This window comes from Alligator mississippiensis, chromosome 5 (assembly GCF_030867095.1).
Source record: "Alligator mississippiensis isolate rAllMis1 chromosome 5, rAllMis1, whole genome shotgun sequence".
Taxonomy (NCBI): Eukaryota; Metazoa; Chordata; order Crocodylia; family Alligatoridae; genus Alligator; species Alligator mississippiensis.
The window spans coordinates 39,236,894-39,252,703 of record NC_081828.1 but is presented as its reverse complement, the minus strand read 5'-3'; the positions used below and the strand labels follow the sequence as shown (position 1 = coordinate 39,252,703).

General features: G+C 51.2%; 1 protein-coding gene across 1 annotated transcript; it reads left to right on the top strand.

Annotated features, from left to right (window-relative positions):
- The first annotated feature begins 5,067 nt into the window (after positions 1-5,067).
- On the top strand, positions 5,068-13,934 carry TNNT1 (troponin T1, slow skeletal type). Its single transcript, XM_059727655.1, has 13 exons — positions 5,068-5,074; positions 5,676-5,696; positions 6,070-6,093; positions 6,884-6,916; positions 9,836-9,857; positions 10,264-10,324; positions 10,678-10,794; positions 11,358-11,435; positions 11,566-11,676; positions 11,892-12,001; positions 12,461-12,551; positions 12,699-12,739; positions 13,664-13,934. Exons 1-13 carry the CDS (start codon positions 5,068-5,070, stop codon positions 13,707-13,709), a joined length of 762 nt encoding a protein of 253 aa, XP_059583638.1. The 3' UTR covers positions 13,710-13,934.
- Positions 13,935-15,810: the final 1,876 nt, after the last annotated feature.

Genomic DNA, 15,810 nt, shown 5'->3' with positions numbered 1-15,810 from the left:
GGACTGGTAGGTGGCTGAGGCTGGGGAGGTGGGGGAATTCTCTAGCACCAGGCTGGAGAGATAGGGCACACTGCAGGTTGGGGAGGGATCAGAGGGCAGTGCCAGGCCAGATCTCATTTGGGTCTTCACAAGCTTGCAAAATCCAACCTTGTGTCCCCCAGTGCAGGCAGAGGGAAGTGAGGGGAAGGCTGGAGGGGTGGGGATCTAGCTGTCATTTTGGGGGGGGAAGAACCTGAGCCCAGCTGAGGGCATCCATCGCCCGTCACTCTTATTTAGGGACTTGCTGAGAGACAAATACTGGAGAAGACAATAGCAGCCAGACCCCAAAATAGCCGTGACCTTCCAGCAGCTGCTGGGCAACGCCCTTCCTTTCCCCACCACCAAGGGCAACTCAGCACCCCCAGCCCTGACCTGGGGCTCCCAGCCATGCTGTTGCCCCTTACTCCTGACCTGCAGCCCCCCTGCCAGCCCAAATCTCAATCCAGGTCTAATAGCACCCAGTGCAATGGGGTCCTGAGGATGCTACTGTAATGCATATAATAGAGGGTGCCTAAAAATTCACCTGACAGCTGAAACCTGTCTCTTGAGCCCTTTCTCAGTGTAACCCCTCACTCCCCTCATGGCCTCCTGCCACATGGTGATATGGGCCTCTGAAAATAGTCTGTGACAGAAATATTGTCCTAGGAGAATCCCAGCCCCACCCCAAAGTCTTTGTCTTCAGTAATGTCATGACTGGAATCTATGCCCTAAACAGGACAAGGCATGGGGCCTGGACCTGTTCCCAGCTGGGATTTGGGCACGGGGGGGGGGACAGCTAGGCTGGCAGAGGGCTGCGGGATGGGAGCAAGGGGCACCCACAGGGCTGAGGGAGCTAAGGGCTGGGCTGGTAGGGGCTGAGGGTCAGGTTGAAGGGGTTTTGGGCACCATTATGAATTTTCCTCCTTGCAGGGGCAGGAGGAGCTGCTAGAGACTCAAGTGAGTGGGTTAGCATATCCTGGACCTAATGCATTCTCTACTGTTGCCCCAAAACTGTGTGTCCTTCCTTCCCAGAATGCTTTAGTCCTGAACCTGCCCCCAGAAGCCCCCCAAAGGGCTCATCTCCCATGTGTTTTTCCCTCTGCCAGGTGACCCCTGCCCACTGCCACCATGTCTGAAGAAGTGGAATATGAGTAAGTAAATGTCTGCCCTCGCCCTGAGCTAGCCAGTGCCCCTGCCTGGGGGCTGTAGCGGGACTTTCAACCCCTAAAGGGGAAAGTTCCAGCTCTATTCCTACCCCCTGAACCAGCCAGTGCTCCCACCATGGGCTGGGTGGTCTAGGCAGCCCCTGGGATCCTAGGCATGGCAAGACTATGGAATGATCCTGCCTCGGGCAGAGGTTGAACTAGATGACCTCTGGAGATTCCTTCCAGCCAGACTTGTTTATGATTTCTATGAAGATAGGCAACACCTTTGGAATCCAGGCCCTGTGGGGACAGGAGCTAGCTATACTAACGTGCAACAATGACTTCTCTCTCCTCTCTCTCACCTTCTCCGTGTTGCAGGGAACAGCAGGAAGGTAGGAGACTCTCTCCTCTTTTTGTGTCCTTCTTTTCTTTGTCCCTCTTTATTAACAAGTCATGATTATCAGCCATTGGGTTTCCATCTCTAACCCTACTGGGAGCATGTCTCTGATGAGAGAAGATACTCCAGCCCTTTCTTTGCAGGCATTACACATTAATGCCTGACCACAGGTTGCTGTTCTTGAGCAATTAGACTGTAACTGTGTTTTATTCATTGACTAAGAACTGATTAACAAGTTTTAATTGCTGCTTACTCAATGTTGCATGACTGTTGTGCTGATTATGAAGGAGCCAATTGGGTTATTGTGGTGGGCACTTCAAGCCAGAGTTCATCACTACAAGTGAGCCACAAGCCCTTTTATTAACAAACCACAATTAGTAGAATCAGTACATGTTGCTAATCAAGAATCACCCCTCAGTACCCATGGAGATGGTTTCCTGGAAATCCATGTCTTAGAATTATTGCCCACTGGTTCAGCTCAGGCAGCCTGTCAACAGGCACAATGGAAGTGCAGGACAGCTGCATGAAGGGCCCACTTGTGATGGCTATTTGTTAGCTGTTGGCCATTAATCACTGATGGCTAATTACCCACTAGTAGGATGGATGATGGGGAAGGAAGGGTCAGTGCTTTCATCTCCAATAATGTAATTAGCAAGATAATACTAATGATAATAATTATAGTGATAATCTATAATATAATGTAATATGTACTATACCTTATGTAGTCACATACTGCACGCACCTTTTTCCTCCCCCAAATTAATGATAAAAAATTAGGGTCTATGTCTTACATGAGGTAACTGATTCTGGGCAGTTTGGCTAAAAGGAAAAATCTTTTTTTTTCTTCATTCTACCTTCCCAACACTGCATGCTTCTCTTATTTGAGGGTACATGGCATGCGAATAATTATGGTATATGTTATATGCAATATAGTACATGACATTAGAATATAGCATAATAATGCTGTGTGTCATTTAACGTTGACTAATACTATCTATACACTGTGTTTAAATATTATTTAAATTTGTCTAAAATATTTCTAAGAAATAAAAAAGTGAATGGGATGAAATTATCAATAATAACTGCAACAATAACAACAGCAACAATAATAATGACGATGATGATAATGTAGTAGTAGTAGGATCTGTCTTGTGAGACAGTAGAATTATGCAGAATGATACATCAGCTCAGTGAACATAATCCTTGCTTGAAAATAAAGTGAAGCTTGAGTGACCTCTCCAGGGCACAAAACCCTGGGCAGTGCATATGGAGACACTGAACTACATACACACAAGTGTCGCCCTCTTGGCCTTGCTGGTTTAATCCAAAGGAAAGGCAGGTGCTGGTATGTTTGGAACCACCTTGACTGCAGGAGCTGCTGGAGCAAAGGAGATCATCCCGTATAAAAGAAACGCAAAAACATGAGCATCTGCTCCAAACCCAAAGGTTCCTCTCCCGGGGTTAATCTTGCCCTGTGGAAGCCCTTGCCCAAAGGGCCTGAAGCACAGTGAAGATGATAATAATAGTTATGATTGTGATGATGACGATGACAGCTGCTTTGCATTTTCAGAATATACAGAAAAACAGTTATAATGTGAACCATAAGCAATGTTTACATTTGCTTTAATAGCTGCTAAATAGTATTAATGCATTCTTCTTATCATTACAATTATTACCACTATTATTTAGCAACTATTAAAACCAAATTCAAAATTGCTAAAGATTCATATTATAATTCAGTTCCCACATATTCTGGAAATGTAGAGCAGTTGTTGCTGGTGATAAGAGAAGATGCAAGCTGGAATCTGCATTTAAGCTATTGTGATAAATACGATCATTTGTTCAATGCATGTTAGAAAGTCTACAGGCCTGAAGTGTGGAAGGGGTGGTGGGTCCCCTGTGGGTCCCACCTCACTCTGCTTTGGCCTTGCTTTGAATAATGATGATGACGATGATAATAACTATTAATATATATCTAATGAACTGGTTTGCTCTAGTTTAACACCCCCCACACCCAATCATCATTTAGGGATCATATCACAGCTGCCTAAGGAGGAGGAGATGATGGAACCATGGGGCGTTGCCTCATGAATTTAAAATGAGATTGTTCTTCACTGTCCATGGGGACGTGTTCAACCAAGAGAGGTTCTCATTCCAAAAGGTCAGCTCTCACTCCAACCCTGGGCTGATTTAAAGCAAGGCTGAGGCAGGGTTAGGTGGGACATGGGAGGGCCCCCATCCCACTTCTGCCCTTCAGACCTGTGGGCCTCCTAGCATGTATTGAACAAACAGTCATATTTATCAAAATAGCTTAAATACAGAGATTCCAGTCTGGGTCCTCTCTTATCGCCACAAATAACTACTCTGCACTTCCAGAGTATGAGGGAACTTAATTACAATGTGAACTTTAAGCAATTTTTAATTTGGATTTAATAGCTGCTAAATATTAGTAGTAGTAGTAGTAGTAATGCATTAGTAAGGTTCGCATTCTAACTATGTTTCTGTATATTCTGAAAATGCAAAGTAGTTATCATCATCATCGTAATTATCATCGTCATCATCATCCCATCCTAACTGGAAAGACTCGGAGTAGCTTTCAAGAGCAAACAACACAAATACAAAACAACAGTGGTCTCCCCAAATTACAATCCAAACCTTCAAAACTCCATGCCCACACCACACCCACTTTCCTGCCTATCACCCATGAGAACATCCCTCCAGTACATCCCAACCATGCTTCCTTCCCAACCTTCTCAACTCCATTCACATTTCAGTATGAGAAACCTCTTCCCACTCTGCCCCATGCCCACCCACTCCCACTCACCTGCCTATATACAGCACAATGCAATGCAACACAACACAATGTAATTTAATTTGTGTGTGTACACACACACACACACACACACACACACACACACACATATATGGGTATTTATATGGGGGTGTGTGTGTGTATATACACCCCCCCCATATATATACACACATATAGATTTGTTTTATAAATATAAGATACAATTATTTTGGATGAGGATATTTATCATACATTGATGTTAATGTGCTATTAGTAAATCAGTAATTAAAATAATGGAAATATTATTTTGCATCTGATATTTTAATAATCTTTACTCTATTTGCTACTTGACTATTGTTCATAATCACCTGTCCACCTTATTTGTTATATATATCAATCAATTATTATCTCATTGGCTATTATTCATTATTGATTCATTGGCTTTTGGGTACTAATCAGTATTCACTAATTCAGTATTCAGTCCTTATTGATAATAAGCATGTGCATATTTAATGATCAATTATATAACTATGGGGATTGATCATTCTTAGCAATAATAGGTGGTTAATAAGCATCTGCATCATTCAGCCAATCATTTTCTCCTCCCCCAGTTCCCCTGTAAATGGTCCATTTTGTGTCCATTTTGTGTCTTCAGATACCCCAGGATGATGGGTATATGGGGGCATGTAGGAATGGAGGTATATGGGGGTGGAGGGATGGAAGGTGGGATGAATGGATAGGTGATGGTCAGTGTGGGGCTGGCTGGCAGGCTGGACACATAGGTCTGTGTAGAGGTGGATTATGGATATATGGGTGGATGGAAATCGGTATAGATGGACAGATAGACAGGTGAATGCAGTATGTGTGAATGGATGGGCAGATGAATAGGTCAGCGTGAGACTGGCTGGTTTCTCCATACTGGGCACATCTACATATTCAATTAATGCTATTTGGCCTTACTGTGCAGTAAATTTACTGCACAGTAAAGCCAAATAGTATTAAATGTAAATGCAAGTTTAAAATGCAAATTTAATGCACAGTAGACTAATTTACTGTGCATTAAGCTCCTCCAACATATCTGGGAAAGTGATTAGTAGATGCAACATATCTACTATGTTGCATCTACTAATCCTGTCCTGTATCCTGTAAGTAGACTAATCAGTAGATTAGTCTACTTACAGGAAAGCATTTTGTATAGACACGGCCACTGCTTAGATCAATCCCCCATCCCATGATTCCTATGGTCACTACTGGGGGAAGCCAAGCTAGTGATGCTTCTCACCTGTCCATTTGTCTGTCTCTAACGTTTTCTTTTTCCCCCCAGAAGAGGAAGCTGGAGGGGAAGGTACACTTAATTCACTTCCCAGGGCTACTGTCATGTCAGGGCAGTTATCACCTTTCGACCCCATCAACTGATACCCTGGGTCCTTGAAGTCTCCCCATCCCTCAATCTCCCAACTGATTCCAGTCACTAAAACTCCCCCCAAAACACCCCCAAATTCACTGACCTCCTGAAACACATTCAGAACCACTGTATGACCCCCCAGAACTCACCCTAGCCCTGGCAAATGACCTCCCCACACTTCCTCCTTCTCCCCCACTCTGTGGTCCAATCCCCCATACTACTGCCCCCCAAGATGGTCACTGGGCACCACAGTCTTGGTACTCACCCACCTTGTTCTCTCCCTCTCTCTCTTTCTCCCCTGCTCTCTCTGAAGAAGAGGAACAGGCTGAAGAGGAAGGTGAGACAGAAGCATCCCAGCACCCCAAAAGTGGGGACTCCTTCTTTCCTTTAGGTGGTCAGGAACTGAGAGGGCTCTGCCCAGCTGGAATCCAGAAGAGCATGATGGGAACAGGGTCTAGTGGGATAGGAGGGGATGGAGACCTGGAGCTGGGATGGCTGGGTTCTACCCAGCTTTGGGAAGGGAGTGGGGTCTGGTGAGGCAGACCAGGGGGGTGGGGAGCCTGGACACCTGGGTTTTGTCCTCTTTGTGGCTGCTGTCTTGTTCATCCTTGTGTTCTGTTCACAGGCTTCCTCCTTTCCAGTTTGTAGATCTTTGGGGCTCTGGCTGCTGGGAGTGGGGCAGGAAAGGGACTTCACATGTCCCTCACCTGAATCCCCCACCACAGAGTCACTGCAGGGTCCTCTGTCCTGCTAGCACCTCCCCCCACACCTCCCTGCCCATTTGGGGTCCCCTTGAGATTCTCTGTGGGTGATGGGGGTGGAGGTGTTGCACCTCTCTTGTGCGGGCTGGGAAGGGAAGGGGGGGGGGGACTTTCTCCTCCACTAACCAGACTTAACGACCCCTAAACTGCCTTGGTCTTACTGCCTCTCCATTTCTCTCCTGCACTTGCTCCCTGACCTGCCCCTCTTACCCTCCCTCATCAACTCCCTCCCTGCTCATCTCTCTGTACCACACCCCACCCCATATCTACCCCCTCCCCCACCAACACCTTCCCTGGCCCCTCCAATTTTCCTTCCTCCTTTTCCTCCATCCTTTCCCTGATTTCCTGATCCCTGGCTGTGTGCAGCCCCTGAGGAACCCAAGCCTGTTGAAGAGCCAGGTATTTCCTGCTTCCCTTCCTCCTTGAAGAAATACCCTGGGAGGGGGGTGAGATCACACCCCCACTTTCACATGGCTGGACAGGGCCCCCCAGGGCAAAGTGCCTTGAGTGGTTATCCAAGAAGAAGGCATCCTCTGCCCCAGGTTTCCCAGTGCAATCACTTCCCCTTCTAGGGATGGGGATAGAGGGGGAAAGAGAGAGAGGCTGGTTGGAGAGGCAGAGCTAGATAGATAGATAGATAGATAGATAGATAGATAGATAGATAGATAGATAGATGTGAATGGGGAAGGACGGATGGATGCATACTAGATAGATACGTTCATGAGGATAAATCAGTGATTCTCACCAAGGTTGCCATGCCAGGGTAGGGTGCCACAAGATCCTTTGAAGGGTGCCAGGAGGTGTGAGATCAGCAGATAAGCACAAGTTTAGATTTATCTCTGCTTGGCCATTCCTCTACCCCCACTGCTCAACCCCTCTTCAAGGAGGTAGGCACTGTAATACATGTTAGTTTTTGAAATTGGGTGTCACTACATTCCCAAAAGTTATGGAGGGGCCTCAAGTCCAGGGGGGGGGAACCTTGAATCCAGAACTCAAGCCCAGAAAGGTTAAAAACCACTGGGATAGATGGTGGAAGACAGTTAGAGAGAGGTGTATATGGGATGGATGGGTGGATAGGGCTGGATGGATGCATGCATGGATGAGGTAAATGGGGATGGATAGACAGACAGACAGACGAAGGGGGGCCTATAGGGATGGATGGATGGATGGCCAGAGGTTCAGATGGACAGACAAACATCTGGTTCTCAACAGGGGTTATGGTGCCTTGGGGGCCTGAGGGTGGCAATGCCCTCCCTAGGGCACCTCCTGTTCTGGGAGCACTCTGCTCTGCTGGTCTGGGGCATCCCATGGTGTCTCAGTAGAGCCTGGCAGGGTCCCTGCCTTCCCTCTCTCCAATTTGTCCACATGCTTACCCCCAGCTGGGACATACACTGGCTCCCATGACTCCTGTGTGTGGCCTGCATGTCACATGTCCTGATACATGTGTGGCATGGCGTGTGCTCCCCATGTATCCACAGCTGGGTCATGTGACAGCTAAGGGCCTAGAGGGGCAGAACGTATCTATATGCTCAGCGTATGGGATACCGTTCGGTACCTCCCTGCATGGCTGTGAACTGATATACATTCAGTGGGGGCTGAGGGGGCAGTCCAGATCTCAGCCTCCCTACCCCCCATCTGGGGACAGGCCAGAGCCACCCCCAGCTGTGGAGTGAGTAAAGTGGGGGCTCCTATGGGTGCTGAATGTATATGAGCTCTATGCGATCTGTACGTATAGAGGAACCGACTGCCCAGCTTGAACCCCCTAAAACCACTCACAAGAGATGCATTGGTGGCCCAAGGGCAGGGAGCTTGGAGGGGGCAGGGAGGCCTGCTGGCAGGGGGTGGTGGCACTGCAGGGACACACACACACACACACACACACACACACACACACACACACACACAGTGTCCCTTTAGGATCTCTTACACATGCATGCACACACTGTCCCTACAAGATCTCTTATACACACACACGCTCACTGTGTCCCTGCAGGATCTCTTACACATGCTGCGTAACAGCAAAATCACACACAAATACATGTTGCATATATGTTGCATCACTGCAAGATGAAACAAGCACACACTGCATTACTGTATCATTGCATGGTTAAATGCACACACTGCAGTCACACACGTGGATATGGCACCACTGCAGTGTGGAACATGCACACACTACCTCCTTGCAAAATGGGTGGGTGGTGACATCTCACATGCTGAGTCACTGCAGGATTGTGTGTGTGTGCATGCACACACACATACTGCGTCCTTACAGAATTAAACACCCACATACTGCATCACTGCACAACTTGCCCTTGCACTGAGAGCACATCCCTGACAGATCACAGGCGCACACACACACTGCATCACTGCAGGATTATATACACGTACACCCACAGTTTCACTGCCAAACCTCCCCCCACACAGTGCGTCATTGGGGATCACACATACAGTCTTGTTGCCAGGCCTCCCCCCTACACACACATGCAGCCAGTGCAGGATCAGGATCACACACACACAATCTCACTGCCATACTTCCCCTCCCCCTGCCCCCCCCCCCCAGTTTCACTGTCAGGCCTTCCCCCAAAACACATGTACACACACAAGCTCACTGCCAGATCTCCCAGACCTCTCCTCACACACACACTGACACTGCAGGATTAGACATGATCTCTCTCTCTCACACACACACATCTTGCTGCCAGACCTGCCCCGCCACACAACATACATCACTGCAGCATTACACCCAACCTGTCCCCCACCACAGCCCCTTTCTGGGAGATTTCCTCAACTCCACCCTCTCCCTCTAATCCAGTGCCACCAAGCCTCCCCTCCTGGGACAGGGTCTTTTACTCCCATTATGCCCTCCAAAATCCCGCCCCCCCCCACAGGCTTTTTATTTCCACCCCCCTCTCTCCCAAACCCCAGGAGATGCCAGGGGCACCCGCTTCTGGTGCCCCTCCTCCTCCCGGGCCACCTGACATCCAAGCCTGATGCTTTTCTTCTCTCTTTTTTAGGAAAACAATTTATTCTGTTTTTCCCTTTCCCCCTATTTTTTCAGCAGCCAGGATTGCCCCCACCCCGAGCCCAGGCTGAGGAGGGGCAGAGCCATCCATGGACTCGCTGAGGCCCTCCAAATTCCCGCTCCCCCAAGCATGAACATCTGGATTGGGCACAGTGGACAGCATTGGGGGGAGGGGGGGTCTTGCTACAAGCCAGGTCCTAGGGAGTAGAACCCCACGTCTTTTCCAGCCCCCCAACATGCCTGAGCTGCTACTCTCTTTGCATCTGTTAACGGCCCCTCTTTTCTTCCTTTTGCAGAGGAAGAGCGCCCCAAGCCCAGGTAAGGTGGGGATAGGGAAATCTCACCTTCCAGTCCCCCCACACAGGACATAGCGAGACAGGGCAGGGGTGGGGGCAGCTGTGGTGGGAGCTGGCCCCCCTGCCCCAGGGCTGACTCCACTGCACTGAGGGTCCCTGTATAAATAGCCCCTAACACACTCTACTCCAGAGGTGGTCGCATCTCAGGGGCTGGCAAGGAGGCTCTGTGTAACCAGGCCTCAGCAGGGCCCACCCCAGAGATGACTGCAACTCAGCATGGGGCAAGGAGGCCTTGTATAAGCTGCCCCTCCAGAATGCTTCACTCCAGACACAGACACATCTCAGTGCTGGACAAAGGTTCTGAGCCTGTAACAGTCCTCGGCATTTCAAGCCTTGTGGGTATTAAGTCAGCTTCTCTCCCCTGACAGACCAGTGGTTCCTCAGTTGGCCCCTCCAAAGATCCCAGAAGGTGAAAGAGTTGATTTTGATGTGAGTTCCTTATGGGATACCCTGCTGGTCTGTTGGGGTGGGGGGAGAGGGACAGGGGCTAAGTGTGGGGGCTCCATGCTGCATGGCTCAGGATGGGGCTGGGCAGGGGGCACTGGACTGCCAGGGGTAGGTTGTGGACAGCAGGGCAAGGGACACTATCCTCTGGGCAGTGGTGTAGGGGCTGGGCAGGGGGTACAGACTGGATGGGGTGACAGTCTCCCTGGGTGGGGTTGGCCCCAGCGTAATGAGGGGTCCCTCCCCCTTGTGGGGGGCTTTGGCTCCAGTGCTCCCTCTCTCCTGCCATATCTGCTGGGGTGGCCCCTGGCTGACAGTCTCCCTTGTGCCCCCTGCAGGACATTCACCGCAAGCGCATGGAGAAGGACCTGCTGGAGCTGCAGGGACTCATTGATGCCCACTTTGAGCAGCGGAAGAAGGAGGAGGAAGAGCTCATTGCCCTGATGGAGAGGATTGTGGGTGCCTGGCGCAGGGGACTGTGGGAGGGTGTGTGGGGCAGGTTGTACTGGAGGGGGCAAAGGAGTCAGGGGGCATGTGTGCAGGGAGCACAGGGAACATGGGGGGGGTTGACTGATGAGCACAGGAGATGGGGGCAAGTGACCCAGATGCATGGGGTGGGGAGAGGTAACATGAAGGCCGGGAAATGTAGGGAATTGTGGGAACTAGGGAGCACAGACCTGGGAAAGGTCTTGGGTGTGCAGGGGCAGCTGGGGACTGTGGGAGTAGGGAATGTGGCGCAGCAGGTACCGCAGACATGAGGACTGGGGCTCTGGGAAGCAAGGAGGGCTGGGGACCTGGAAAGACAGAGGGTCGTGGCAAGCAGGAGGTCATGAGGCACATGGTGGGATTGTAGGGACCCAGGTAAATGTGAGGGTGGAGAGAGGTGGCTGGGACTAACTGGGTTGTGAGGCTTGGTAGGGCTGGTGGGGGAGGGTGGTAGTCCTTGGCAAGGTTGGGAGCTGGGTTCTGCAGGGATGGGGGCACGGTGCCCACCCCCACCCCCTGCCCTGCCCTATAGGACCGACGCCGTTCGGAAAGGAACGAGCAGGTGCGGACCCGGACAGAGAAGGAGCGTGAGCGCCAGGCCCGGCTAGCGGTGAGGCCACCCCACCCCTGTCTGTTGCCCCCATATGTTGGGTTGGGGGAGGAGGGCAGGATGCTTCCCTGTGCACTGTTCTCCCCCACCTCATACTTGGAGGCTGATGGATCTGCTTCCCCTGGTGCAGGAGGAGAAGATGCGCAAGGAGGAAGAGGAGGCCAAGAAGCGGGCTGAAGACGATGCCAAGAAGAAGAAGGTGCTCTCCAACATGACCCACTTTGGGGGCTACCTGGCAAAGGTAAGGGAGGCAAAGGAGCTGGGGAGACACCCCCTGGCCTTGCTGAGGGGTATAAACAGCTCCTGATGTGCTCCACCCCAGAGGTGGTTGCATCTCAGCACCAGTCCGGACGAGCAGTCCCTGTATAACTAGCCTTCCAACCAGCTCCACCTCAGAGGTGGCTGCATCCCAGCAGCTCCAGTGTTGCCATGAGCCTCCTGTCCTCCTCTTCCCAGGCTGAGCAGAAGCGGGGCAAGCGCCAGACAGGCCGGGAGATGAAGATCCGCATCTTGTCCGAGAGACGGAAACCCCTCAACATTGAGCACATGAGGGAGGATGAGCTCAGGTGCCTGGGGGGTGGAGTGTGGCGTTGAGCAGACTTTGCTTCCCATAATGCTCTACACTGTCCTGGGCTCATTGACCACTGCACCCTATTTCCCATAATGCTCTGGGCTTGGCTTCCATTATTCATGATTCCCCAGGCTTAGTGGCCACTGTTACATTGCATTGCCTCTGCTGCAATATCCCATGAGGTTCATCGCTGGGATCCCAACGACCAATGGTGCTTAATGGACACCACTACCTAGGACCAGGCCCACCTTCAGTTCCCACAGTCCTTTGGGCTTCCCCACACTGTCTCTTGGGCTGCCTTGGGTATAGCAGTCACTGCTTCCTCATGCCATCCATGGCTCCATTCCCATTATGTTTTGGGGTCAACAGTCCTTGAATGGATATGGTGTGAAGGGGGAGCAGGGTTAGTCAGCCAGCACCATTACCCTTACAACATCCCTGTCTGTCCACACAGGACAAAAGCCAAGGAGATGCATGATTGGATTTACCAGCTGGAATCGGAGAAGTTTGACCTCATGGAAAAACTCAGGCGCCAGAAATATGAGGTGAAGGGGATGGGGAATGGGCATGGGGCCTTGTCCCCTTTAGGGGGCACTGGCTCTGATCCGGCCCTGTGAGAAGGGACTGGCTCTGGGGATGGGGCAGGCTTGGTGAGGCAATCCCATGCATCTTGCATTCTTTCCCCCCCGCAGATAAATGTCCTGTACAACCGCATCAGCCACGCTCAGAAATTGTGAGTAGTTGCAATGTAGCTGTTTCCTCTCTATGGGAGAGTATAGAATCATAGAAAATGAGGGTTGGAAAGGACCTCAGTAGGTCATCTAGTCCAACCCCCTACTCAAAGCAGGACCGTCCCCAACTAGATCATCCCAGTGAAGGCTTTGTCTAGCCAGGTCTTAAAAAACTCCAAGGATGGAGAGTCCACAACCTCTCTGGGTAATCTGTTTCAGTGCTTTACTACCCTCCTAGTGGGAAAGTTCTTCCTAATATCTAACCTAAACTTCTCTTGCTGCAACTTGAGCCCATTGCTCCTTTTTCTGTCATCTGCTACCACTGAGAACAGTCCAGCTCCATCCTCTTTTGAACCCCCTTCAGGTAGATGAAAGCTACTATTAAATCCCCACTCAGTCTTCTCTTCTCCAGACTAAATAAACCCAGTTCCCTCAACCTCTCCTCATATACATGAATTCCCTCAGCCCCCTCACCATTTTTGTTGCCCTCCACTGGACTCTCTCCAATTTGTCCACATGCTTTCTGTAGTGGGGGCCACAAAACTGGACACAGTACTCCGGATGTGGCCTCAGCAGTGCTGAACAGAGGGGAAGAATCGCTTCTCTTGATCTCTTGGCTGCACTTCTCCTAATGCAGCCCAGTATGCTCACAACAAGGACACACTGTTGTGTGTGGGACCACCCAGGCCAGAGACCAACCACCTCCTCCATCCCCCAACCCTTTTTCCCCATGAGGGAAGGAGGAGATGGGCTGATACTGAGATGAGCTTGGTGAGGCCAGAGGGTTTTGACACCAAAACTGGCTTGCTCTGGGGAAGATGCTGAGATCAGCTGGGCCCAGGGTTGGGTTGGGGCAATGGTATGTTTGGGGGACAGGAATCTGGGGGCCTTGAGGTCTGTTCTAACCCTCCCCTTTCTCTCCATAGCAAAAAGGTGCCTGGCAAGGGCCGTTTCGGAGGCCGCTGGAAATAAACGCCAGGCCCTCAGGCAGATCGCCCCTGCCACCCTTCCCTCCTGCATCCACCCTCCTGTATCCAACCAGATGATCCCCACCTTGACTTCCACCCATCCTGGTTCCTGCTGGCATGGAGATTCTGCCCTGTGTGATCTGGAAAATCAGGAAACTGGTGTGAGCTGTGTCCTGTGTCCAACTACCTGGGCCATGTAATAAAACATATCCCTTGCCCTTGGCTCATGGATGGAGCCTCGATCTGGTTTGTGGAGCAAGGGAGGGAATTGTGTATGCATATTGAGAGGGGGAGGGGTGTGTGTGGCTTTACACAGAGCCCCCCCTAGGCAGATGGGCCCCTGACACTTAACTGTCTTCTAGATCACCCCCCCCCCCCAAATAATTCCCCTCCAAACCTCCCCTCTACCACAGGCATGGCTCCCCTGCTGTCCATCACACACACTTCTGCCCCCACACAGATTTAAGCTGCTTCCAGCTGCCTACCTCCAATTGCTCCCCTCCTCCCACCACACAGCAGGGCCTGTCCCCCTAAAATAAGCCCTACCCACTTGGGAGCTGACTGCAACTTGGTGGCAGATCTCTAGGCTTCAACAACAGGGTGGGAGGGATCAGGTGGGCTCCACTGCCACCCTTCCCTTAATACATGGAAGTCTGATGCTCTGTTAGGCAGTTCCTAGGATCACCAGTTGGAGGGTTGAAGGAAACAAAGGCTTGTGCTGTCCCCAGGGATTCAATAACTGCCACCAAAAGGCAGTGTCAGAGTAAAGGCAGCTCTTCACAGGTCAGCCTCACATGCCCTCTCTAGCCCACCAGGGCACTGGCACCGCAGTAACATACAGAGGGATCAGGACTTTGAATAAGCCCCTTGTTCAGATACACAGGGCTTGGCCCAGCTCGTTCAGCAATGGGCCCAGACTCCCTGTAGACTCAGGCAGGCACTGCATGTCCATCAGTCCCAGGGAGTGGGAGAGGAGTTTTGCTTTGTTTCCCATGAATGCTAAGATCTGGGGGCCAAGGCTGCTGGCAGTAGGAGATGCTGGAAGGTGACAGGGGAGAATACAGGCTATTGCCAGTGGGACAGGGACGGTGCACTAGGAATCAGCCTAAAGCAATGTGGAGCCACAAAGCTGCAGCCTACTAAGGTGCCCAAGGATGGGAGGTTTCCTAGACTCAGACTCCAGCTCAGGGGAGGCTAATTATTTCAGGCGGAGGGCTGCTTACTGAGTTTTGGAAAGCCATTGAGGGCCACATGACAGGCAGCCAGGGGCAGATAAATATTAATTTTCTAAATTTTTTAGGGGCCCTGCAGGCCAGACAGAATGGCCTGGTAAGCTGCATGTGGCCTGCAGGCTGCATTTTGCTCACCTCTGAGCCAGCTGGACTCTATTTCCCATGATAATTCTGGGGTGGGGGACTCCATTCTCATGATGCAGCAGGCCAGCACACACCATTCCCCAGGTTGCTTCTGGGTTGGGGGCTCTGCTCCCATGATACAATGGGACATCAGAGTGAGGGGGAGTGGCAGTGGGCAGGGCTCTGCTACCCTAAGGCCCCATGGCCAAATTGCCTGGGGACTCCATTTCCAGCATGCTTTGCAGAGGCCAGGGGCAGCTGGTGGGTGGGGGGAGAGGCAAACTCCATTTTCCAAGATGCCCCATGGGCAGGGTGAGAGAATCCATAAGTGCCATGCGTCTGCTGTGCACCCTCTCCTGTGATGCCCCAACAGGTGTGGGGTAAAGGGATTCCATTTCCCATAATGCCCCACAGCAGTGGGCAAGAAGGGACTCCCTTTCCCATGGTGTACTGCTGTGACTCACACCCGCTCAGTCTCTCATGATGCTCTGGGCAAGTCCCACCACACCCTGCAGTGGATGGATGAGGGGGGAGGGACTGTTTCGTACATTGCACGAGTGACTCCCCACGCCAATGATGCTCGGTACCTAGGCAAGGGACTCAATTTCCCAAGATACACTGCGTCACACCCCATCTCCCCCTGCCTCAGCATTACAGGGATAGGGAGGAGGGGGAAACTGCACTGCCCATGATGCCCTGCAGCAGGTGGGAAGAGACGAGAAAGGAAGAGAAGGGGACTCCCTTTCCCAT